Raw genomic sequence first — 26,821 nt, forward strand, 5'->3', positions numbered from 1 at the left:
ATGCAAATCCACAGAACTGCACCACAGCAGCTGGTAAATATTGTTGGAGTGCCGGACATTCGTTTAGTCTATATATATATATATATATATGCGCCCAATTATGTGCCCCCCCCCCCCCTTCTTCAAAGCCCTCTTTCACTGTGGTATAAGCAGGGGAGAGTCCAGGGAGCTTTCTCTCAGCGCTGTGCTGTGGAGAAAATGGCGCTGGTGAGTGCTGAGGGAGAAGTCCCGCCCCCTCGGCGGCAGGCTTCTGTCCCGCTCAAATATACTAAAAACTGGTGGGGGCTCTTTATATATACAGTGCCCAGCTGTATATATATATATTTTTTTGCCAAAGAGAGGTTCATATGCTGCCCAGGGCACCCCCCCTGCGCCCTGCACCCTTACAGTGACTGCCGTGTGTGAGGTGTATGGGAGCAATGGCGCACAGCTTTACTGCTGTGCATTACCTCAGTGAAGATCATGAAGTCTTCTGCTGCCTCTGAAGTCTTCTTTTCTTCTCATACTCACCCGGCTTCTATCTTCCCGCTCTGCGAGGAGGACGGCGGCGCGGCTCTGGGACCGACGGCAAGGGTGAGACCTGCGTACCGATCCCTCTGGAGCTAATGGTGTCCAGTAGCCTAAGAAGCAGAGTCTTGAAACTCACAGAAGTAGGTCTGCTTCTCTCTCCTCAGTCCCATGATGCAGGGAGTCTGTTGCCAGCAGGCTCCCTGAAAATAAAAAACCTAATAAATATACTTTCTGACAGGAAACTCAGGAGAGCTCCCTGTAATGCACCCAGTCTCCTCTGGGCACAGTAGTAAACTGAGGTCTGGAGGAGGGGCGTAGAGGGAGGAGCCAGTGCACACCCATACCTAAAGTCTTTCTTAAAGTGCCCATGTCTCCTGCGGAGCCCGTCTATCCCATGGTCCTTACGGAGTCCCCAGCATCCTCTAGGACGTAAGAGAAATACGTAATACAGTATATCTTTGTGAAAATCCTATATTAGATAAAAACCTGACGCACCAAGCCCCCTCAGGTTATAGAATATAGGGATAGTAAGTTGCGTGAAAGACACGAAATGGACAACACTCAGCTATCAGATGCACACACAGATAGTCACAGTTTGTACAATGCAGAGGTTATTACTGACAATAATACTGCACTGGACTAGCTTACACAGCTATATAACAATAGATAGAACAGTACACAGTAAGAACTGGATGTATATCACCGGGTAATTGTACTATAAAACCCTGACTAAGTGCACTCTTTCTTACTAACACTGACTAAAAAAGGCAGGTAGAATACTAAAGTGTCATGTAAAGTCACAGCACTGACAACCAGGCGGCTTTACATAGGAGGATTTGCCCAAGCAGTCCCAGGAACAGTGAGCTGAGGGACAATGGCGCCGCAGACACTGACAGGGAGTGTGGAAAAGACAGAGATGCAGCTCCAGGGCGGGAACACTTGCTAGAAATGGCGCCCTGGGGCTGGGGGAGGGGCTTCAGGTCTAAGCCTTATCCCCTCTGCTGGCAAAACCACCGGGTACTGTGGGCGATATAAGAATTGGTTTAGAGATAAAACCTGACCTGCGCCCATGCCCTGGTGATCTAGTGGGATCGCCTGTATCCACAGTGTCCACCGCCAGCGCGCGCGGCCCGCCTCCCACTGACCATGCTGGATCGCGATAAAGACCGGGTCCTCCCGAAGCGCGGCCACGCAATCCTGGAGAGCCCCAGCCGTGAAGAAAACTGGAGCCTCCGCTGTAGGTACCCGGCAACCAGGGCTCGGGAGTGTACAGCGCCGCTGGGGTGAGATGGAGCTGCAGCAGTGAATGTCACAAGACATTTACCACCACTGTTGCCCTTGAAGTCTTCACTTTTTACCTCATAAAAAGCTTTTCTTAGGGCTGCTTGGAGCAGCCCCTCTGTTAAGTGCCTGCTTACTGCAGCGCCAACTTACAAAACTGAGCTCCTGTGCAGGGAGGCGGGGTTATAGAGGAAGCGGCGCTGTGCATTTTGGGAACAGTCAAAGCTTTGAGCCTGTTGGTGCCTCGGATCAAGATCCTACTCTACACCCCATTGTCCAATCCTTGTGGAACCCAGTGTACGCCGTAGCAGAAAGAGGGTGTCACTCGGTAGACTTGTTAATCAGTGAAGAAAATTCGTTTACTTAGGTCTTCGTTTTGGGGACGTACTCCCCTTTCTCAAGACCAAGAAGTAAATAAATTTTCTTCACTGCTTAACAAGACTCTGAGTTACACTTTTCTTTTGCACAGTAAATATATCTATCGCGGCATCCCTGCCGGCTTCCCTGCAGGATGACGCTGTGCGTCATGATGGCAGATGTGAGCGACGCACATTTCCATAAGACATGTTCTCAGCTGTACCAGTTGCTATATTGTGTAGCTAATTAGATGTCCCTGCAGCCTGGTATACATAGGCAACACGCAGGGCCGGTTCTGGGGCTTTGAGCGCCCCGGGCGGCAATGGGGGCGTGGCTTCGTACAGGTGGCGTGGTCATTTACGCCCCCTGTACAGACTACTGTAGCGCTCTAAAATGTGCTGCCCGCTGCCCCCCGCTGCTGCTGGCCGCTGGCCGCTGTGAAGCCCTTCGTGGAGAGGTCCTTTAATGTGCGGTGCGAAATGACGTCATCGCGCACCGCACAGTAAAGGACCTCTCCACGAAGGGAAACTCTAGTTTCCCTTCACAGCGGCCAGCGGGGGGGGGGGCACAGCAGCAGCGGATCTTGCCCTCGTGCGGCGCCGGCACCCTCCGGAAGGCGGCGCCCCGGGCAAAAGTCCTGCTTGCCCGTGGCAAGATCCGCTACTGGCAACACGTCTTGCACGTTCCGTACCCGGATGACTCAACATCGCACAGCGATTCGGCAAGTCATTGAGGGCAAAGAGATAGACTAGCCAGTGGCCCGTCATTTTTGTGATCATTGACACAATTCAGCAACTTTGACCTACAAAATTGTGGACCATATTCCAGCATCCAAGAGGGGAGGAGACAGACATAATAAATTGCTCCAGTTGGAAGCATTCTGGATTCACAGAATAAACTGTGTAGCCCCCTTGGCCCTAATGAAAGTTTATCATTGGTGTGCTTTTTATAACCTTTTGTGCCTAGGACCTAATTCAGACCTTATCGCTGTTGTGCGAAATCGCACAGTGGCCGATTATCGAATGACTGCGCATGGGTATGTACCACAATGCGCAGGCGCAAGGCCAAACAGCGACAGAATGGTGCAAAAATTTTGATCGCTAGGCGTATGCAAGGTGATTGACGGGAAGCGGACATTTGTGGGTGGTAACTGGCAGTGTCAGGAAAAACGCAAGCATTCCCAAGTGTTTTCTGGGAGGGTGTGTGACGTCAGCTACAGCCCTGAACAGACTGATTTTATCGCACTGTAGGAGTAAGTCTTGGGCTACGCACAGACTGGAAAAATCATTCGATGGTGAGTGAGTTGCAAACTGATTTGCAGCTGTCCGCTGTCTGGTGAAGTTTTCGCATGGCGTACGCATGCATTCGCACATTTGTACGGGGCGGGGTTTCACTCTGTATGGATGGCGGTTATCTGATCGCAGATCTATGCAAATTTGCAGAGGAGCAATCAGGTCTGAATTAGGCCCCTAGTTCTTTTGCTTTGAATTATATGGTTCAGTGTTTTTTTTTTTTTTATATATATATGATGGTCACAGTCTTCTGGCTATGATCTACATTAGTAACACCTTATATCTTGCTATTTTAGAATATTTGGAATTCTCATTTCAGGCTCATTGTCATACCTTATATGGACACAATTCATTATGTGACTTTTATCTACCTGGTGATTTGAGATAATTGATAAACTTTTTTCTATTTAGATATAAAAAGTATATATATATAGCTACAGTATATCTATATCACATTTGCTTAGTATTACACCAATGTCCCTCCATGCATTTATTGTCCACGGGTTGTTTTTAAATGTTTTTTATAAGTGTTTGTCTTTGCACTGGTTAAATTCTCTTATTACAAAATACACCGATGGATGATCTCCAAGCGCTGCTATTCAGAACTGGAATTCGTATGTTCCTGAAAATCCTCAAAGAAAAAACATAGCAATAAACATGAAGGAATTTTCAATTCTCTGTTGATCAGTAGTTGTATCACTGGAGCTGACCTTTGTTATAGACAATGCATTCCCATAAAGGTTTCTTTCATGACTTCATAATTTCATAAATTGGGACAGTGTGACATCAAATAAACGGTACATAACCCATTAGAACAAGGCTTACCTTTATAATAAGCCCTAAGTGCATCAAAGGGTATCTTTATGTCCTGTCCTTTATGGGGACCTCCTATACCATCACACAGCACCTCCTTTCATCACAGTCCATTTTTCCGGCAATAAACTTCATAACTCTTCACAAGGTGTGAGCTCAAAAGGGAGAATCTTCCCAATCTGGATTGGTGACTCATAGCTGACAGACCCTACGCGTGTCATCTTAACAACTTCATCAGGGGTAATTCACAAAAAAGGGCAGGACCACAAGATTGGCATTTATATAGGGCAATAATTATACAGCTACCTTGGTGAGTCTTTTTCTCTAAACAAACCCTATCAGGGTCCTTAATCACAAAAATGTGTGAAGAAAGTCATCAGTAATGATCGTGTAGATGTCCTTAAACACACATGGACTAAAAGACTTTAAATCCAATTGATTTAGATGAAGAAAATCTCAATTATAAAACGTTGTCATAGTAGTACAACAGAGGTTAAAAATATGTTGACAATGAAAACCTCCACAGTGAGATTCACATATAGATCCAAACGTGCTTGTGCAGGAAACAAGTGGAGATTTAAAAGATTTGAGTGATCAACAGAGAATTGAAGATTACTTCATGTTTATTGCTATGTTTTTTCTTTGAGGATTTTCAGGGACATACGGATTCCAGTTCTGTATAGCAGCACTTGGAGCTCATTCATCTGTGTGTTTTGTATCTAGAAAGGAGTGGTGTTCTTTTTGGATGAGTGCCAAGCTGCAGCTAGGGTGCAAGTTACTATTTCATTGTTTTTCACTCTGTAAATTCTCTTATTGTTTATCTGGATTCTGTTGCAGTGTGTACTGCAATGCCCTGGTAACGCCGTGATTGACAACACTATGGGGGTCATTCCGAGTTGTTCGCTCGGTAAATTTCTTCGCATCGCAGCGATTTTCAGCTTAGTGCGCATGCGCAATGTTCGCACTGCGACTGCGCCAAGTAAATTTGCTATGCAGTTAGGAATTTTACTCACGGCTTTTTCTTCGTTCTGGTGATCGTAGTGTGATTGACAGGAAGTGGGTGTTTCTGGGCGGAAACTGGCCGTTTTATGGGCGTGTGTGAAAAAACGCTACCGTTTCTGGGAAAAACGCGGGAGTGGCTGGAGAAACGGAGGAGTGTCTGGGCGAACGCTGGGTGTGTTTGTGACGTCAAACCAGGAACGACAAGCACTGAACTGATCGCAGATGCCGAGTAAGTTTCGAGTTACTCAGAAACTGCACAGAGATGTCTTATCGCAACATTGCAAATCTTTCGTTCGCAATTTTAAGAAGCTAAGATTCACTCCCAGTAGGCGGCGGCTTAGCGTGTGCAATGCTGCTAAAAGCAGCTAGCGAGCGAACAACTCGGAATGAGGGCCTATGTGCGCCCGGGGTCGCGTCACTGATGTCTGATGTAATGACGCACAGCTTTGTCCCAGAGGGAAGCTGGCGGGTGTGCTGCAACAAACTGACACTGTTTGATGACGTCATTACATCGGGTGGGGGAGTGGCACGGCGATGGCACTGTCCTATATCACTTATTATTGTTGGTTATATAAGGTATTTGTTGTTTATTTTTCACTTGGGTTCTTGATTTCTGACTCATTTGTGCGATGCTGTTGGTGAAGTCAACCGCAGTGTGTAACTATTATACATATTTCTGACTCATTTGTGCAACGCTGTCGGTAAAGTCAACTGCATTGTGTAATTATTATAAATATTTCTGACTCATATGTGTGACGCTGTCGGTTAAGTCAGCCACAGTGTGTAATTATTATATAAATTTCTGACTCATTTGTGAGACGCTGTCAGTGAAGTCAACTGCAGTGTGTAGTTATATTTCTGACTCATTTGTGCGACGCTGTTGGTGAAGGTCAACCTCACTTTGTGTTGATAGAAATGGAGGCTACTACTAGTGCCGAAGCTGCTGCCACTAGTCATGACATTGACAATGCAAGTCTGTCAACGTTATCTGCTAAGGCAGATGCCCAGGGGCATAGAGGGCTTAAGTCAGGGTATGTTAAATCATTTAATTTTAGAGTGATAAAGAAAAAAAAAATCAAAAGAAAAGTTAGCTGCAGAGACAGTAAGACAAACTGCGCATTCAGAATCAGAACCATCAGACATTCTTGATGAATGTTTAGGGGTGTTCACATCACCTATGTGTGAGTCTGACATTTATCACACTGTCCTCATAGAGAAGCTTCTTTCAACTCCTTTCACCATTTCTGAACCATCTGCACATGTGGGGAGCAGTAAAGATGATGATGAATCTGATGAGGAGGACATAATACAAATTGAGGATTCGTGTGTGGAAGTGGGACAGGATGAGGAGGATATGTGTGTACAATCTGACAGTGAGGAATTTGAGGATGATGTTATTTGTACAAGTCAGCCACCGGTGGCTGCAGTTGTTTACCGTGATAAAAAGAAAGCCATTGCGATGCATGGGAATAAGACCAAAAAAGACACCTTTTGGTGTGGAATTATTGTTACTCCAATCCTGACAATGTTTATGAAAGCCTCTGCTCGATTTGTGAGGCCAAATTTAGTAGAGGTAGGAACATTAGCCATCTAGGCACCTCCTGCATGTCACGTTATTTGCGATGAAGACATTAATTTTATTGTACAAGATTATAATGTAATTAACACCTCATCATTACCTTATTACTTAACGGAGGTAGTCCTTCTAAAAAATTGTTTTGTGAGGGCCCAAACAAACCAATAATTTCAGCCACAAGGGTTGTCACTGAAATGATTGGTTTGTTAAACTGTGCATGTCCTGTTTAATATATACAACATAAGGGTGGGTGGATGGGTTGAGCCCAAGGACAATTCCATCTTGCACCTCTTTTCTTTGCATTTTGTGCTCTTTGGAGTATTTTTTTGGCATAGTTTATAAAACTGATATCCTGTTTGCCACTGGAGTGCCACTCCTAGATGTGCCACATGTTTGTGCCACTCACTGCTGCCGCTTAGTTTAGTCACACAAATACCTCGGTGCAACCTTTTGGCCTAAACTGGATGAATAACAATTCTTTTATTTTAGATGTTTTTTTTATATTAAAAAAAAAAACACTTCCAAAACTAAAACCAAAACTAAAACTCACAAGGTCGGTTTCGGCAAAACCAATACAGATACAAAATACGAAGGAGATACAGATCTAAAACCAAAACATTGAACCTGAAAAATGGCCATGTGCACACTCCTATTCTTAAATAGGATTACACTACATTTAACTAACATTATTTACTTGCTGGCATCGGGGTTGACTAATTTTTAGTGATAACTTAATGTTTCAAGTATTTATTTTGTGTTATATTACCTTGTTTTATCAGTCTGTGCTGCAATGGAGGCGCACTCAGTACTATTTTTCTGGAAAAATAGGATCACAAACTACTTGTGTGGGGCTGGAGTTATTAAAAAAAGTTATAGATTAATTGATAGATGATAGATACGTTTAAGAAAAGAAAGCACTCAAAATGGACTTCAAAATAAAACATCTAAAGGAAAATACATTTTGGCCTATGACAGGTTCATGAACCCAGTCCCTGATTATGTCATAGTTAATGAGAGGTTCACGAACTGAGTTCCTGCCGGTTGCTGCTAAATAATAGCACTGGGCTCACTGGGTGTGACATCATACAGCTGTGCCAGCAGGGGAGCACATAAATGGTCAGTAACTTTGCATTTTGTTTGTACTGATGAAAATGTTATATTAACATTGAAACGTTGACAGTAGACATGTCATATCATATTTTGCAAGCTGAAATTTAACATAGGTAGTCTTCAGGCAGGAAATAGGAAAACTACGTAATCAGAATTTTAATAAACCTCTCCCAAGGGGATGAAAAGGGTGTTGACATAATGACGTCATTCCAGATGTGTGGCTTGCGTTGTGTGAATGATAACACCCAAACAAACATTCGGATCAAAATTTGGATTGCACCTCCAGTGTGTGGAATTTAATAAACTACAAAAATGGTCCAGTCACTTTTTTTTACTGTATTTCTCACTCACTGACTGATTCATCACTAATTCTCTTTCACAGGGGCATAACTAGACCTTCGTGGTCCCCATAGCAAAATTTTTAAAGGGCCCACAGCACTCCACCAGAATGGAGGGGTTGACAGGTAGATAGTGGGTGACTGGTTAGGCAGGGTTGACAGGGGGATAGCGGGTGACTGGTGAGGCAGGGTTGACAGGGGGATAGCGGGTGACTGAGGCAGGGGTGACAGGGAGATAGCGGGTGACTGAGGCAGGGGTGACAGGGAGATAGCGGGTGACTGAGGCAGGGGTGACAGGTAGATAGTGGGTGACTGAGGCAGGGGTGACAGGGAGATAGTGGGTGACTGAGGCAGGGGTGACAGGGAGATAGTGGGTAACTGAGGCAGGGGTGATAGGGAGATAATGACTGTGCTTGCAGAAGGATGGTGCCCACAGCATGCAACCCTGTTCCAGTGATTTCCCTCTTTGGCTCCCCACTCACCTCACCCCGCAGTCTGGGCTATCTGCAGGCAGCGCAGGAGGGGTGGCAGTGGGCAGCAGTCGGAATGGAGAAGGCAGCAGCAGCGGCCTCCACATGTGGTGTTTTATGCAGCTGTGTAGGCAGTGATAATGGTTAGGTTGGCCCTGGGTGTAATTTGAAAATGGAGTGTTGGTTGGTAGAGACATTCACACAAATAGTAGCAGGAGGTGAGAGAGAGATAATTGCAGAGTAGAGGTAAGGGACAGATAGAAGTTTTCACACATAGAGGGGGTGGGGGAGGAAGACAGTTGTCACACACAAAGGTGGGAGTTCTGCCACATGGAGAGGAGACAGATGCTGACACACGCTGGGTTAGGTGATGATACAAAAGTTATCACAACAGAGAGGGGGACAAGGGACAGAAATTGTCACAACACAGGGGGGAGGGCAAGAGACAAAGCTGTCACAACAAAAGGGAAAGGGTGGAGACACGGGGAGGGGGGGTTGGAGACAGAAGATATCATATGCAGGGGAAGCAAGGCAGTGTTAAGCTGTCATGCCCTGAGGGAGACAAAAAGCTGTGATGTGTGTGTGTGTGTGTGGGGGGGGGGGGGGTAGTCAGTCATACAGTCAGTCATTAGAAAGGAAGAGGGGGAAGGCAGACTATTGTGCACACAAGGGGTGGAGGAAGGGAGCAGACAGGTTGCCACACACAGGGAAGGGTGAAGTCTGATAGGTGTATCAGATAGGGGGCCCTGGGCTGGATGGGAAGGGGGGCAGTGAGATAGGGGTGAGAGGAACACTAGTATGGGCAAGGGGGTACACTGGGCAGAATGACGGGAGGACATTGTGACTGAACTGGGTTGGAGGGGTTCTTACTGGGGGGGCACTTAGATGGGGCATTGGGCTGATTGTGGAGAGAATGGGGGAGACACTGGGCTAGCAGTTTAGCAGTGTGGCAGACACTGTTATAAAAGGGGTCAGTGATATGGTATGGGTCACTGGAATGGATGGGGGGACACTTTGTGAATGGGATGCACTGGGTACGATGGGAAGGGGGCAGTAAGATATGGTTCAGAGGTGGGAACACTGGGCTTAATTAGGGGAGGATCACTGGACAGGCTGTGTGTTCGGTGCACTGATTGGGGTTCCCGGTCACTTTATGAAGAAAACTACACCAAACAAAATAATAACTCATGTCAACCTTTTTATATGTCGACCTAATGACCATCTCGACCTATTTCATGTGTCGACCTAGTCACTGTCAACCAATAGTGGTCGACCTAATGACTGTTGACCTAGTTACTGTTGACCCAACAATCCAGACCCCCCGCTACTACAGCCAGAGCCCAGCATAACGGCATGTGGCCGATGCAGTGCTATGTCCGCTCCCGATTAGCGCTGGCCGGGAAAGGGGGAGGGCAGTTGAGGCAGAGATGCAGTGCTGCAGTGTGACTCACTTGTTGCAGGGGGAGCGGCGGGCCCCGGGCCCGCGTGACCACTCAGGACCCATAGCAGCCGCATCCCCTGCACCTATGGAGGTTATGCCACTGCTCTTACATCACGATATGTTAGGAAGCTGAAATTTAACACAAGTATTTTTCAGGTGGGAAATAGGAAAACTACGTAATCAGAATTGTAATAAAACTCTCCTAAGGGGATGAAAAGGGGGTTGACATAATGATGTAATTACCGATGCGTGGCTTGCTTTGTGTGAATGATAACGCCCAAATGGACAATCGGATCAAGATTTGGTTTGCACCTCCAGTGTATAGAATTTAATAAACTACAAAAATGGTCCTGTCACTTTTTACCGTATCTTCTACAGGTGCTCCTCGGGTAACACCAAGAACCAAGAACCATGGATTAATATGTACTTACATTAAGAAGTCTCAAATTTACATCTCTATAAATGTATCACATTTTCAACACTTACTGTATTTATATTTACAACCGTGAAAATCAGAAACTCCCGTGCGAAGAACGGGTAGAACAGCTAGTATATATTATCATAAAAGTCAATATGATAAAAATTCTTACTTTTCCATTCATAGAGGAAGTTGTTTGTTGTCCCCCATATCCATTCCATAAAAGTCTGCAAAACGCTGGACACAACTTTAACTGTTTCACAAGAACCTCCATAAGTATCTGAGGAATTAATAGAATGATTAGGCTCAACACCTAGTTATTTGATCTATTTAATCAAGGTCAGTGTAAACTCTGTGAGCATTATAAACAAACACATATGAGAGTAATATTTATTTCTTATGTCCAAAAGCAGACGCATCCTGTGATTATCAGCTGACTGAGCATGTGCTGAAAAAACATTCATACCACCTTGGTGGAAATTCACTAAGGTCCCGATTTGATTCGAGATTGCATTTTCATACGAAATATACTAAACACAAATCTTGGCAGTGTTGGGCCAGTTCGTATTGAGATACACTGCCGTCCACACAAATACGAATCAATAGACCATCGGTCAAGCACGGTTGTTTTTTCACATACACCTCATACAACACTGTCTGGGGCTGAAGATGGAAAAACAGTGGGCGGAGCAAAGCATACACATTATGATGGCCTGGCCATATCCTCCCATAGATGGATGAATATATGCATTAGTATAAGGAGGCAAGGGGTCTATGTACTAAGCTTTGGAGAGAGACTTGGGGTCTATTTATTAAGCCTTGGATGGAGATAAAGTGGACAGAGATAAAGTACCAGCCAATCGGCTTCTAACTGCCATGTCACAGGCTGTGTTTGAAAAATTACAGTTGGGAGCTTATTGGCTGGTACTTTATCTCCGTCCACTTTATCTCCATCCAAGGCTTAGTAAATAGACCCCTAAGTGGACGGAGATAAAGTGCTACTCAGCAAGATCCTAATTTTCATGTTACAGGTTGTGTTTGACAGTTATGAACTAATTGGCTGGTATTTTATCTCCATCCACTTTATCTCTTTCCAAGGTTTAGCACAAAGACCCATAAATCTTGCAGCTGCAGACATCTGCATGCCAAGAAAAATATACAGCGCTATTTGACACAGTGAGATATGAACAAATGTGTATTTAATATTGATTTTAAAAAAGCTTATACAAATAAAAACATATCCACTGAAATGAATATACATAAAATCTATATCTCACTATTGAATCTTTGGTGGACTTTGAGAACTGGTGAATACTAGCACCAACTAGTATGTGAAGGCACCAATTAGCATGAATATACCAAGCGTAAATACAGTCATGAATACGGACCAAGTGTATAATGATTCATCCAATTGGATGTGGTTACCAAGTCTGTGTTCCGTTTAAAGAGGTTCCCATAGATGCAGGTTCGTATGTATATGCATTCAAATGAGCCATACAACCAATTTAAGTAAAAAAATATATACATTAAAAAAGCAAACTACACACAAAAGATGTAAAAAGAAATGATTTACCCGCTAAGGCTGTAGCAATTTCATTACAGAACTGCTCTATCTTCTCAGGTGTCATGTCAGCCAGCTCATGAGAGAGAAGGATCAGCAATTTTGCACATCCACTACATGAGCAGAGAAGGTCTAATTGGAAAAGCACATACTGTAGAGGTTAGTTTTACATTGAAGGAAATTGTCTTTTATTTACATAAATGATTAACAATACTCATTATTGTCTGTACATAGGGCCTGATTCATGCGATCCCGATGGTTAGCGTACAAGTCCGATGGTGGGGTCACTGCTCATGTGCAGGACCTGTAGGACCTATGCGTAGAGCATGTACATAACAGGAAAAGAAGAAATATATAGGTTAGGCAGCGCTGCAATTGAAGTGATTGAAATAAACAATATTAAAATTCTTTGTCAATTTATTAAAAAAGCAAATAAAACATGAGTATTGTTCTCTCCTCAGAATTAACTGGTGAAAAATACAAACATGCACCTAAATCAGTTCATATCCATCTGTATATTAGACCATTAAGTGTCTGTTCCTGAATAGATACCCAGGTAAGTCCACAAGTCCCTCAGAGGTTTGCTCATAAATTGACACAGTTCGGTTATTTGATATTTACCGATCACCGTATTAGAGGTGGAAAGGCTTCCATGCAGATGCTTCCATGTTGGAAGTTGATGTCCTCATTTAAATGGTGGTTGCTGTGGTTGTCCTCTTTGAGGTGAGCAAAGGGTTGATGGTGGATCCGGGGTTGGTTCAGACACTGGATGGCGGTCTTGAGAGACTGAAGTGGTGCAAATAACCGAACTGTGTCAATTTATGAGCAAACCTCTTACCTGGGTATCTATTCAGGAACAGACACTTAATGGTCTAATATACAGATGGATATGAACTGATTTAGGTGCATGTTTGTATTTTTCACCAGTTTATTCTGAGGAGAGAACAATACTCATGTTTTATTTGCTTTTTTAATAAATTGACAAAGAATTTTAATATTGTTTATTTCAATCACTTCAATTGCAGCGCTGCCTAGCCTATATATTTCTTCTTTTCTTTGTGACCTTCAGGAGTGACTCTCCTGATATATTGGCAGCAGCTTGGTGGAGCAACTGTTACTGAGCGCCTGTTCTTCTTCAATAGAAGTTTTTTTGCATGTGCATAACAGGTCCTGCATCCTTGCACACAGTACCTCCCATGCTTCAGCCTGATTGACAGACTGAGGTAGTTTGGGGGCAGGGAAGGGTTGGCGACTGGCTCCGTTCCACAAAATGGAGCAGTGTCACCTCCATTTGTGGGAGTGCCAATGTCAGTGTCTGCGTGTGGCGACATAGATTTACTGACCAGAGCAACCTTAAGGTGGCCATGTATAGTGATCCAATGGTACGTCTTGAGACACACCAGCGGATCACGAAAGCAGTCTGGAGGTGTCTATTTACACCAGACGCCTCCTGCTGCATTAGCATATTAGCTGTATGGTATTCCACAGTCGCTTCCTTGCAGCTGTGCAATATCGTACCTTGCAGCTGTGCAATATCGTACAACTCTGAATCAGGCCCATAGTTTCTTCAAACTTTTTGTATCTTTTTTCTAATTGTTTTAGAGAGATACCCAGAAAAACACTTCACATCCAGACAATGGGGGTAATTCTGAGTTGATCGCAGCAGGAACTTTGTTAGCAGTTGGGCAAAACCATGTCCACTGCAGGGGAGGCAGATATAACATGTGCAGAGAGATATAGATTTGGGTGTGGTGAGTTCAATCTGAAATCTAAATTGCAGTGTAGAAATAAATCAGCCAGTATTTACCCTGCACAGAAACAAAATAACCCACCCAAATCTAACTCTCTCTGCAAATGTTATATCTGCCCCCCCTGCAGTGCACATGGTTTTGCCCAACTGCTTAAAAATGTCCTGCTGCGATCAACTTGGAATTACCCCCAATGTTGGAGTAGAACTAAAAACAGTCCATGTTTGCAAAAGAGACAATATTTCTTTCAATTTGTTTATGTTTTGAATGTAATTTTTTTTTGGTCAGTCTAATATCAATGACAAAGTGTATTTATTGTGCAATGGATGTGTGCAACCAGAGCCGGTGCAAGCCGCTCAGCAAAGGGATGCAGTGCAGGGAGGCGACAGGCTGGAGAGGCGCTCTCCCTGTGCTGCATCCCTCTACTGAGCTGAGGTCCCTCTGTTGCTGCCGGCTTCTGCCGCGCCTGTCACACTCCAACAGGCAGCGGCGCCGGCAGCATGAAGCCTCCCCTCCCCTGTGTCAGTGCAGTGTGCGGACCTAAAAGAGGGCGGAGCTACACAGAACTGGGGGGTGGGGCAACACGGAACCAGGCTGAATAGGAGGATGATCTGCTCCAGCTCTGGCCTGCCAGACTTCCTTAGGTACTGTAAGTGGATGGAAAGAGAGTGAGTGAGTAAAAGTATGTGTGTGTATATATGTGTGTATGACTGTGTATGTGTGTAATGTATGTACAGTATGTACGTGTGTGCGCGCGCGTGTGTGTGACTGTGCGGCATAATATGTGTAAGCGTCACTGGTACAGGGGGGGTTATGTGTGCAAGCGTCACTGCTACAGCGTCACTTGCGTGTGTAAGCGTTACTGGTACTGGGGCGTTACATGTTTAAGCATCTCTAGTATAGGGAGCGTTACGTGTGTAAGCATCACTGGTACAGGGGGCGTTACGTGTGTAAGCGTCACTGGTACAGGGGTGTGTTACATGTGTAAGCGTCACTGGTACAGGGGTGTGTAACGTGTGTAAGCGTCACTCGTACAGGGGGGTGTTACGTGTGTAAGCGTCACTCGTAGAGGGGGGTGTTATGTGTGTAAGCGTCACTCGTACAGGGGGCGTTACGTGTGTAAGAGTCACTGGTACAGGGGTGTGTAACGTGTGTAAGCGGCACTGGTACAGGGGGGTGTTACGTGTGTAAGCGTCACTCGTAGAGGGGGGTGTTATGTGTGTAAGCGTCACTCGTACAGGGGGCGTTACGTGTGTAAGCGGCACTGGTACAGGGTGGGCGTTACGTGTGTAAGCGGCAGTGGTACAGAGGGCGTTACGTGTGTAAGAGTCACTGGTACAGGGGGCGTTACGTGTGTAAGCATCACTGGTACAGGGGTGTGTTACATGTGTAAGCGTCACTGGTACAGGGGTGTGTAACGTGTGTAAGCGTCACTCGTACAGGGGGGTGTTACGTGTGTAAGCGTCACTCGTAGAGGGGGGTGTTATGTGTGTAAGCGTCACTCGTACAGGGGGCGTTACGTGTGTAAGAGTCACTGGTACAGGGGTGTGTAACGTGTGTAAGCGGCACTGGTACAGGGGGGTGTTACGTGTGTAAGCGTCACTCGTAGAGGGGGGTGTTATGTGTGTAAGCGTCACTCGTACAGGGGGCGTTACGTGTGTAAGCGGCACTGGTACAGGGTGGGCGTTACGTGTGTAAGCGGCAGTGGTACAGAGGGCGTTACGTGTGTAAGAGTCACTGGTACAGGGGGCGTTACGTGTGTAAGCATCACTGGTACAGGGGTGTGTTACATGTGTAAGCGTCACTGGTACAGGGGTGTGTAACGTGTGTAAGCGTCACTCGTACAGGGGGGTGTTACGTGTGTAAGCGTCACTCGTAGAGGGGGGTGTTATGTGTGTAAGCGTCACTCGTACAGGGGGCGTTACGTGTGTAAGAGTCACTGGTACAGGGGGCGTTACGTGTGTAAGAGTCACTGCTACAGAGAGCATTACGTGTGTAAGCGTCACTGCTACAGGGGGCGTTACATGTGTAAGTGTCACTGGTACAGGGGGCATTATGTCATTGGTACAGTGAGCATTACGTGTGTAAGCGTCACTGGTACAGGGGGTCGTTGCGCGTGTAAGCATCACTGGTAAAGGGGGCATTGCGTGTGTAAGCATCACCGCTACAGGGGCGTTACGTGTGTAAGCGGCACTAATACAGGGGGCATTGCGTGTGTAAGCGTTACTGGTACTGGGGCGTTACATGTGTAAGTGTCACTGGTACTGGGGGCATTATGTCATTGGTACAGCGAGCATTACATGTGTAAGCGTCACTGGTACAGGGGGTGTTACGTGTGTAAGCGTCACTGGTACAGGGGTGCGTTACATGTGTAAGCGTCACTGGTACAGGGGTGCGTTATGTATGTAAGCGTCACTGGTACAGGGGCATAACATGTGTATGCGTCACTGGTACAGGGGTGCGTTACATGTGTAAGCGTCACTGGTACAGGGGTGCGTTATGTATGTAAGCGTCACTGGTACAGGGGCATAACATGTGTATGCGTCAATGGTACAGGGGGCGTAACGTGTGTAAGTGTCACTACTACAGGGGACGTTACGTGTGTAAGCGTCACTGCTACAGTGGGCATTACGTGCGCTATCCCTTTGTAAAGTATGGGTGGGCGCAAATTGATAGTTTGCAGGAGGGCGCCGAACACCCTAGCACCGGCCCTGTGTGCAACTCTTTGTCACGATCCAGGTAATTCCTTATCAGCATTTACCTTCCAAATGCCTCCTGAGACTGTCCCAGTGTTCCAAGCCTGGATTCCATCTGCACTGTCTGCATGCAGCACGCTGCATCTCATTGTCTCAAATCTCTTCACTGTGATTCTGGCAGCTTCATGGTTAAAGCTCACATGCAAGTTACAAACAGTCTTTCCCTCCAAGTTCAAACATGGGCGCAGCCATGTTTGTTTTCATCACGTTACTTTTCAGCCTATCAGCTGTACTCTGCTCTCGGCCTGATTACCCAGCAGCTGCACTCTGGACTCTGCTTAATCAGCCAGCCAATCCTTGTTTCCCAGCTGGTATAAATATCTTGTTCCTGGGCTGGAAAGAGTTGTCAGTGCTTCAATTGTCTTCAGTGATTCCAGTGTGCAGTCCTCCCATGGACTTTCTCTGCAGTACAGCCTGACTCTGCAGTGTCTCATCATTGCATCCTGTGACTGGCAGTTACCTGAGACCGGCTTCCAGCTTCTAGCTTCCAGCGGTGCCCTGCCCTGCCAGTAACCATCGGTGTTCCGCCATCGATCCCAAGTCTCTATCGGTGCTCCGCCATCGATCCCAAGTCTCCATCGGTGCTCCGCCATCGATCCCAAGTCTCCATCGGTGCTCCGCCATCGATCCCAAGTCTCCATCGGTGCTCCGCCATCGATCCCAAGTCTCCATCGGTGCTCCGCCATCGATCCCAAGTATTTCTCTGAACTGTGATTCCTGTTACCTGTACCAAGTCATCTGTATTCCTCTGAACTGTGTTTAATAAACCTTTGAACTTTCCTTCGTTGTCTTGGTCACGCCTTCGGGCATTTGTTCTAAAGGTTCCCTGCTTGTCTAAGAACCCTGTACTGCCTCCCAGGTACACATATACCTCAGCCCCTACAACTGAGGCTCCCCCTGGTCAGCACCAGCCCTCAGTTGTGACAGTAAGCACTGACCTCATGGATCCGGCCGGAGACCAGGTCCAAGCGACCAGGCCGATTCAAGAACTTGCAGCCCGCCTTGAACGTCAGGAGGCTGCACGGGGCCATGTGATTCTCTGTCTCCAGGACCTCTCCTCTCGGCTGGATGGAATACAAGTAACCCTCTGTGGTTCTGGGGCGTCCAGTGTGCCGACTGCAGTACCTTTGGTGGTATCCCCACCCACCATTCCTGTTTCTGCTCCTTGTCTCCATTTACCGACACCTGCCAAGTTTGATGGTTCCCCAAAAGCCTGTCGGGGTTTCCTAAATCAGTGTGAGATATATTTCGAGTTACAGCCTGGCAGTTTCCCAACTGACCGCACCAAGGTTGCTTACATCATCTCCCTCCTCAGTGGCTCCGCCCTCGATTGGGCATCACCTCTATGGGAGCAGTCGGATGCCGTGCTCTCTTCATATGCAGGCTTTGTGGCAACCTTCAGGTGCATCTTTGACAAACCAGGTCGTGTGACCTCAGCCTCCTCTGATATCCTCCAGCTACGTCAGGGGACACAAACAGTCGGTAAATATCTGGTACAGTACCAGATCCTAGTGTCCGAACTTTCCTCAGCCCAAGGAAGGGCGTCTGTGTCTACAGCCCAAGAAGGGGCGTCTGTGTCTACAGCCCAAGAAGGGGCGTCTGTGTCTACAACCCCAGGAGGGGTATCCAATGTTCAAGCTCTAGTAGGGGCATATGAGTCTTCTCAAAAAGAAGTTTCTGATCTGTCAACCCCAGGAGGGGTGCTGGAGAAAACAACCCTGAGAGAGGTGTCTGATTCGTCAACCCCAGGAGGGGTCACCAAAGTTTCAGCCCCAAGGGAAGTATCCAAAGCCAAGTTCCCAGATGGAAATTTTTGTGCTACAGATGCAGTTATGAACTCCTGTTTGCCGTCTTCAGAGAGCACCACCCTGTTGGCATCCAGCAAGGACCATGTCCAGGATGGTCTAACTGAACACTCAGATACCACTCATTCCGGTTCTAACCGGATTCAGACTCCTTCAGTTCCTGCTGATTCGAATGTCAATCCAAAGACTCCTCCGGTCCCAGCCAGTTCAAGCTTTTCTGGACCCAATCCGGTTCCATCCGTAGGTCCAAAGACTCCTTCAGTTCCAGCTGATTCAACGGTCTCCAAACTCAATCCTGTCCTATCCGTCGGCCCAAAGTCTCCGCCGGTCTCAGCCGGTTCAAGTTTGTCTGGACTCAATCTGGTCTCGTCCATAGGTCCAGTACAGTCTCATCTGGTTCCAGCCAGTTCAAGTTCATCAGGATTGAATCTAGATTCTTCCATTTGTTCAGGTAAAGAATTTATAAGAAGTGTCCTGGGGCCACTCCTAAAGGAGGGGGTGCTGTCACGATCCAGGTAATTCCTTATCAGCATTTACCTTCCAAATGCCTCCTGAGACTGTCCCAGTGTTCCAAGCCTGGATTCCATCTGCACTGTCTGCATGCAGCACGCTGCATCTCATTGTCTCAAATCTCTTCACTGTGATTCTGGCAGCTTCATGGTTAAAGCTCACATGCAAGTTACAAACAGTCTTTCCCTCCAAGTTCAAACATGGGCGCAGCCATGTTTGTTTTCATCACGTTACTTTTCAGCCTATCAGCTGTACTCTGCTCTCGGCCTGATTACCCAGCAGCTGCACTCTGGACTCTGCTTAATCAGCCAGCCAATCCCTGTTTCCCAGCTGGTATAAATATCTTGTTCCTGGGCTGGAAAGAGTTGTCAGTGCTTCAATTGTCTTCAGTGATTCCAGTGTGCAGTCCTCCCATGGACTTTCTCTGCAGTACAGCCTGACTCTGCAGTGTCTCATCATTGCATCCTGTGACTGGCAGTTACCTGAGACCGGCTTCCAGCTTCTAGCTTCCAGCGGTGCCCTGCCCTGCCCTGCCAGTAACCATCGGTGTTCCGCCATCGATCCCAAGTCTCCATCGGTGCTCCGCCATCGATCCCAAGTCTCCATCGGTGCTCCGCCATCGATCCCAAGTCTCCATCGGTGCTCCGCCATCGATCCCAAGTCTCCATCGGTGCTCCGCCATCGATCCCAAGTCTCCATCGGTGCTCCGCCATCGATCCCAAGTCTCCATCGGTGCTCCGCCATCGATCCCAAGTATTTCTCTGAACTGTGATTCCTGTTACCTGTACCAAGTCATCCGTATTCCTCTGAACTGTGTTTAATAAACCTTTGAACTTTCCTTCGTTGTCTTGGTCACGCCTTCGGGCATTTGTTCTAAAGGTTCCCTGCTTGTCTAAGAACCCTGTACTGCCTCCCAGGTACACATATACCTCAGCCCCTACAACTGAGGCTCCCCCTGGTCAGCACCAGCCCTCAGTTGTGACACTCTTCTATTAAAAGCAAGACTGAGATGCTAAGGGGCTGGTTCTCAGTAGGGAGCAAAGCAAAACGAGCAAGTAACTTTGCACCTTGGCAAAACAATGTTGCACTGTAGGCCGGGCACATGTAAGATGTGCAGAAATATATTTAGATTTCAGATGGACATGTCCAAACTTAAACCTAAATTACAGTGTAAAAAACTGTCCAGCATTTTCAGGTTACATGCAAAGCAGTCAGTATTTACTCTGCATTGTTACCTGGTTTATCCAGGTGAAAAGTGTCAGGACCGACTGATTTTGTGGATCCTTTACCCCTGGACCAACCGAAGGTGTGGGTGCTGGAGTATGATGAAAACAGGGAGGACGAAGATAGTTCCGTTTCATATATTTTTTAATAGACAACAGTTCCAATAAGGAGTTAAATGACAATCATTAGCCATCATAAATAAACTGACGTATTGCAATGTATGGCATAAAGATAAGCAGGATCAGCATTGAAGAAATGTCCATATGAATAAGATAAAATGTGCCTGTAGATTAATGAAGAATTGTCCAGTATAAAGCAATGATTGGTGCCAAACTGTAAGAAGTGTTAACTGGATATTGTAGACATAGATGAATAACTGAAGACTTGTTACCGATACTTAAAGGCTGAACTGAAGAACTGTTTAGAGCCGTCTTTGAATGATGCAAAACAGAAAGGAATACTTGCAGGGTGTGCAGAGCTGCAGCAGATGACAATGGTGAAGAATGGGTTAAACTGAGAGCTGATTAAACGAGCACCTGGATTAAGTAGAAACTTCCAAAGGCTGTGTGATTGAAGCAAGCAGACAGGGAAACCTCTCATAGGACTCTGGAAATCCAGTTATTGCCACTTGGAGAGCGATTGACTAACAGCACAACAGGGAGCTGGTGGATCTTTTGCGGTGAAGGCTGCAGGCATACCTCTGGGAGCAGAGGCAATATCTGGACCACTGGAATCACACAGAAAACCATGGAGAGAGGAGAGAGCACAGATCTAGGGTAAAGAGTAGCTACAACAAGGCACTGGACAAGAGTGAAATAGATCCAACCTACTTATAGGCAGCACAAGCACAGGATTAGCTAACACTTACCCAGAGGTGATACATTTGGTCTCCAACATGGCCACCTCCTGAACTGCAGACACACAGAGGTGCTTCTGGCCATTCGATCCCCGCACTCCCAGCTCCCAGTACCAGCATCACCTCTGCCACCGACCACGCTGCATTCCCACACGGCCGCACAGCACCGCGAGCAACCGCGCTGGCAACGGATGGACCCCAGAACCCACAGCAGTGAGAGATCAGTTCGTGACAGTACCTCCCCCTTTAAGGGTGGACTCCAGACACCTTTGAACTTTGTCAGGATTCTTGGAGTAGAATTTTTTAACCAGCCTTGGAGCATGAACAACTTTGGCAAAAACCCAGGACCTCTCCTCCGGACCATAACCTTTCCAGTCAACAAGAAACTTCAGACGTCCATATCGACGACGTGAGTCCACAATCTCCTTAACCTCAAATTCTTCATCCTGCAAAGAGTGAACCTTAGGAGGGTTGGGTAAGGAAGCACGAAACCTTTTGAGGAACAAAGGTTTCAGCAGAGGTGTATGAAAGGCGTTTAGAATTTTAAAAGAAGGTGGCAACTTGACTTTGTATGCTACAGGATTGAGTACCTTTTCTATGGGAAATGGACCAATAAACTTGGGAGCAAACTTCTTAGAAGGAACTTTAAACTTGAGATTGCGAATAGAAATCTAAACTTGGTCTCCTACCTTGTAGTTGGGTACAGCCTTACGTTTTCTATCTGCGAAAGATTTATAACGAGCAGAAGATTTAATCAATGATTTGCGCACACAGCTCAAGATTTTAGACAAACGTTGAAGCACTTGATCTGCCGCTGGGACCTCCTGAGCTGGCAAAGGATGGAACTCTGGCACACAAGGATGATAACCAAAGTTAGTATAAAATGGTGTAGACTCTGAAGATGAATGAAAAAGATTATTATGAGCAAATTCTGCCAATGGAAGGTAGACTATCCAGTCATCCTGTGAAGATGATACTGTATGAGTAGCTGGAGGAATGTTTCAAGATCTTGATTTACTCTTTTACTCTTTCAGTTTGTCCATCTGTCTGGGGATGATATGCAGAACTGAAATTCGACTTAATATTTAATGAAGAACAAAGTGACCTCCAAAACTTGGCTACAAACTGTGTTAAACGGTCAGAAATGATCTCTTGAGGAAGGCCATGCAATTTAAAGATCTCAGAAATGAATAATCTGGCTAGTGAAGGAGCTGATGGTAATCCTGTTAATGGAATAATGTGCACCATTTTCAAAAATCGATCCACTACCACCCAAATGGTATTCCACCCTTTTGATGGAGATAACTCAGTCACGAAATCCATTGAGATATGAGTCCAAGGTTGTTTGGGTATAGATAGTGGATGTAACAGACCTGGAGGAGAACCTTTTGGATTCTTATGTTTGGCACATTTAGGGCATGCTGCTATAAACTCCTGAACGTCAGCTTTAAGACGAGGCCACCAGTAGGACTGTTGAATAAATTTAAGAGTCTTTAGGACCCCAGGATTATCCATGAAAGATGAAGAGTGAGCCCAAGTAAGTAGTCGTTTCGAAGATTTGGAGCGACAAAAGTTTTGCCAGGCGGAGGGACCAGGACCGGAGAAGTTCGAGTCATTAAAAAGGACGTGGGACTCACGATGGCTTGATTCATGGTAACATCATTTGTTTCGGAAGAATTGAAGGACCGAGAAAGGGCATCTGCTTTTTTGTTTTGAGAGCCCGGACGATAGGTGAGCTTAAAATTAAATCGGGTGAAGAAAAGGGCCCATCGGGCTTGTCGTGGATTCAGACACTGAGCTGACTGCAGATAAAGAAGATTCTTATGGTCAGTATATACTGTGATGGAATGTTGTGCTCCATTCCGAAAAACGCCAATTTGATAGCAAGTAATTCCTGCTCCCCAATAGCATAATTCCGTTCAGCCGGTAGAAACTTACGGGATAAATATCCACAGGGATGAACTTTTCTATCTTCAAAGACTTGTGACAACACGGCTCCCACTGCTTCCATGGATGCATCAACTTCCACAAGAAAGGGACGGTTCAAATCTGGCTGTCGAAGAATGGGAGCTGACACAAAAGCTTGCTTTAAATCAGAGAAGGCTTTAGTTTCTTCAGGAGACCAATTTGAAGGATTTGCTCCTTTACGTGTCAAAGCTGTGATAGGAGCGACAAATGTAGAATCATTTTAAATACATTTTCTATAGAAATTGGCAAAGCCAAGGAATTGCTGAATCCCCTTAAGAGTTGAAGGAGCGGACCAGTCTCGGATAGCTTGAACCTTAATGGGATCCATACGTAGCTCTGATCCGGAAATGATATAACCCAGGAACGGTATAGAAGACACTTCGAATGTACACTTCTCCAACTTACAATATAGTCGATTTTTCCTCAGACGAGTCAGTACCTCTTTAACTTGGAGACGGTGAGACTTCAGATCCTTGGAGAATATTAAGATATCATCCAAGTACACTACTAGACACTTGTAAAGAAGATCTCGAAAAAGTTCATTCACATAGCGTTGGAAAACTGCAGGGGCATTACAAAGTCCAAAAGGCATTACAAGGTATTCGTAATGCCCATCCCGGGTAATAAAGGCTGTCTTCCATTCATCCCCTGCATGGATACGAATTAAATTGTAGGCTCCACGAAGATCTAATTTCGTAAAAACTGTAGCTCCCTTTACCCGGTTAAATAGTTCTGGAATTAAGGACAGTGGGTACTTGTTCTTTATAGTGATCTCATTAAGTCCGCGATAATCTATGCACGGTCGTAAGCCACCATCTTTCTTCTTAACAAAAAAAGAATCCGGCTCCTGCAGGTGATGAAGATGGTCTAATAAACCATTTGGACAAGTTCTCTTGTATATAATCAGACATAGCTTGTGTCTCTACAATGGACAGCAGACAAATTCGACCCCTAGGAGGTGTTTTGCCCGGCACCAAATCAATTGGGCAGTCTCATTCACGATGAGGGGGCAAGGTGTCAGCCGCTTGTTTACTGAAGACATCCATAAAAGATTGGTAGACCAAAGGTAACTCGGGAAGACCGACTGACCGGAGGGGTTTAACTGAAGCTAGACAACTCTTGGTACAAGATTCACTCCATGAAAGAATTTCCATGGTTTGCCAGTTGAGTTGTGGATTATGTTTCTGCAGCCAAGGTAATCCAAATATCACATCATGAGAGGCTTTGGGAATCACGAGGAAAGAAACAGATTCGGAATGGAGCACACAGACTTTCATCTTGAGACCTACGGCTCGATGAGTAATTATGCCTTCTGGAATTCGACTTCCATCCACTGCAGTAACAGGAACTATTACTTCCAGAGGCACAGTTTGAACTTTAAATCGTATGAAAGGCTGAAGTGATGAAGTTCTCGGCTGCACCAGAATCTAGGAGAGCTGAAATTTTAACTGTAGACCTCGGAAATTCCAAACAAATAGACAAAGTTGGCTCTTTCCCAGAACATGATTCCAATGTAACTCCTAGCTTAACCGCTCAAAAGTTTTCTGGCCGAAGTTTGCAGAACTTAATGAAATGTTCAGAGGACCCGCAGTACATGCAGAGGTTACCCTGTCGATGACGAATTTGTCGACTGATCTGCATAGGCTCTTCTGTCTTCACAGGAGACTGAATCAAAGAAGGATCTTGCTGAGGTCTGGGTCGGAGATGTGGGTCATCTAGCTCAACCTTGGATTTCTCTAAACAACACTCTCTGTAACGTAGATCAAGTTTATTGCAGATGGAAATTAATTTGTCCAGCTTAAATGGCACATCACGAATGGTTAAATCATCCTTGAGTCTATCTGAAATTCCCTTCCAGAAGGCTACGACCAGGGCCTCCTCATTCCAGTTAAATTCTGAAGACAAAGTGCGAAATTGGATAATATATTGACTAACTGGACGTGAGCCTTGACATAAATGGAGAATCTCCAAAGATGCTGAGGTGGTTCTTCCTGGTTCATCGAAGATTTTCCGAACAATGATATGAATTTGTTATAATTAGAAAGAATAGGGTCTGCCCTCTCCCACAGTGGCGACACCCACTCCAAAGCCTGACCGGACAGGAGGGCAATAATATATGCAATCTTAGAACGGGCTGAAGGAAAACTACCAGACAACAGTTCAAACTGAATCTCACATTGATTCAGAAATCCTCTGCAAAGCTTTGGAGTCCCATCAAACTTGTTTGGCGAAGGTAACTGCAGACGAGACATAGGCACCGTCACTGAAGGAACTGCTGCGGAAGCAGAGACCACTGTAGCGGGAACTTGAGCTGGTGGTGTCATTATAGCTGTATGAAGAACCTCCAGACGATCCGCCATAGTTTGCATGAACTGAACTATTTGTGACTGCATGGACTTCTGATTATCCAGACGGGAAAGAATATTTTCCATAGCACCGCCTCCTGCGATTTGGTAACCCGTTGGATCCATGGGGCCAGTGCTTACTTTCAGGACCGACTGATTTTGTGGATCCGTTACCCATGGACCAACCGAAGGTATGGGTGCTGGAGTATGATGAAAACAGGGAGGATGAAGATAGTTCCGTTTCATATATTTATTAATAGACAACAGTTCCAATAAGGAGTTAAATGACAATCATTAGTCACCATAAATAAACTGACGTATTGCAATGAATGGCATAAAGATAAGCAGGATCAGCATTGAAGATGCATTGAAGAAATGTCCATATGAATAAGATAAAACGTGCCTGCAGATCAGTGATTTTCAACCTTTTTCAAGTCGCGGCCCCCCCACAGTAATACCCCACATTGGCCCCCCACAGTAATACCCCACATTGGCCCCCACAGTATTTCCACACATTGCGCCCCCACAGCAATTAAATAAATACAAATTCACTGGCCCCTACCTGGGAATACTTGCAGAGTGTGCAGAGCTGCAGCAGATGACAATGGTGAAGAATGGGTTAAGCTGAGAGCTGATTAAACGAGCGCCTGGATTAAGTAGAAACTTCCAAAGGCTGTGTGATTGAAGCAAGCAGACAGGGAAACCTCTCATAGGACTCTGGAAATCCACTTGTTGCCACTTGGAGAGCGATTGACTGACAGCACAGCAGGGAGCTGGTGGATCTTTTGCAGTGAAGGCTGCAGGCAGACCTCTGGGAGCAGAGGCGATATCTGGACCACTTGAATCACACATAAAACCACAGAGAGAGCACAGAGCTAGGGTATAGAGTAGCTACAACAAGACACTGGCCAAGAGTGAAATAGACCCAACCTACTTATAGGCAGCACAAGAACAGGATTGGCTAACACTTACCCACAGGTGCTCACAGATGCTCACAGGTGCTAAATTTGGTCTCCAACATGGCCACTTCCTGTACTGCAGACACACAGAGGTGCTTCTGGCGATTCGATCCCCGCACTCAAAGCTCCCAGTACCTGCATCACCTCTGCCGCCGACCACGCTGTGTCCCCACACGGCCGCACAGCACCGTGAGCAACCGCGCTGGCAACGGACGGACCCCAGAACCCGCAGCGGTGAGAGATTGGTTTGTGACAAAAAGTGACTTGCTGTTTTTGCTTTGCTCCCAACTCAGAATAAGCCTCTAACTGAGCCCACCATTCCTGCTATGGAAATACCAAAGACCTGCCAGCTAAGCAGGATGTGCTCTTTTTGAAGAATGAAAGTGTATGTAGCTATCTGTAGGACTGAATCCCAGCAGTCGAAATTACGACGCTGAAATCCCGAATACGATCACAATCCCGGTGCCAGGATCCCGCACGA

The 26,821-nt window shown here is 46.0% G+C and overlaps 1 protein-coding gene across 6 annotated transcripts in view; it reads right to left on the minus strand.

Moving 5' to 3' along the window:
* The window catches only part of PLA2G4C (phospholipase A2 group IVC), a 179,967-nt gene that overhangs the window by 54,299 nt on the left and 98,847 nt on the right, over nt 1–26,821 (minus strand). For 5 of the 6 annotated variants that reach the window (XM_063913458.1, XM_063913460.1, XM_063913456.1 and 2 more), the window contains 2 exons: nt 12,182–12,301; nt 10,781–10,888 (listed from right to left, as the gene is read on the minus strand). In XM_063913458.1, the coding sequence (XP_063769528.1) occupies nt 10,781–10,888; nt 12,182–12,301 (228 nt within the window). The remainder of the gene's footprint in view (nt 1–10,780; nt 10,889–12,181; nt 12,302–26,821) is intronic. The other variant, XM_063913461.1, reaches the window with a different exon arrangement.

This window comes from Pseudophryne corroboree, chromosome 1 (genome assembly GCF_028390025.1).
Source record: "Pseudophryne corroboree isolate aPseCor3 chromosome 1, aPseCor3.hap2, whole genome shotgun sequence".
Lineage (NCBI taxonomy): Eukaryota > Metazoa > Chordata > Amphibia > Anura > Myobatrachidae > Pseudophryne > Pseudophryne corroboree.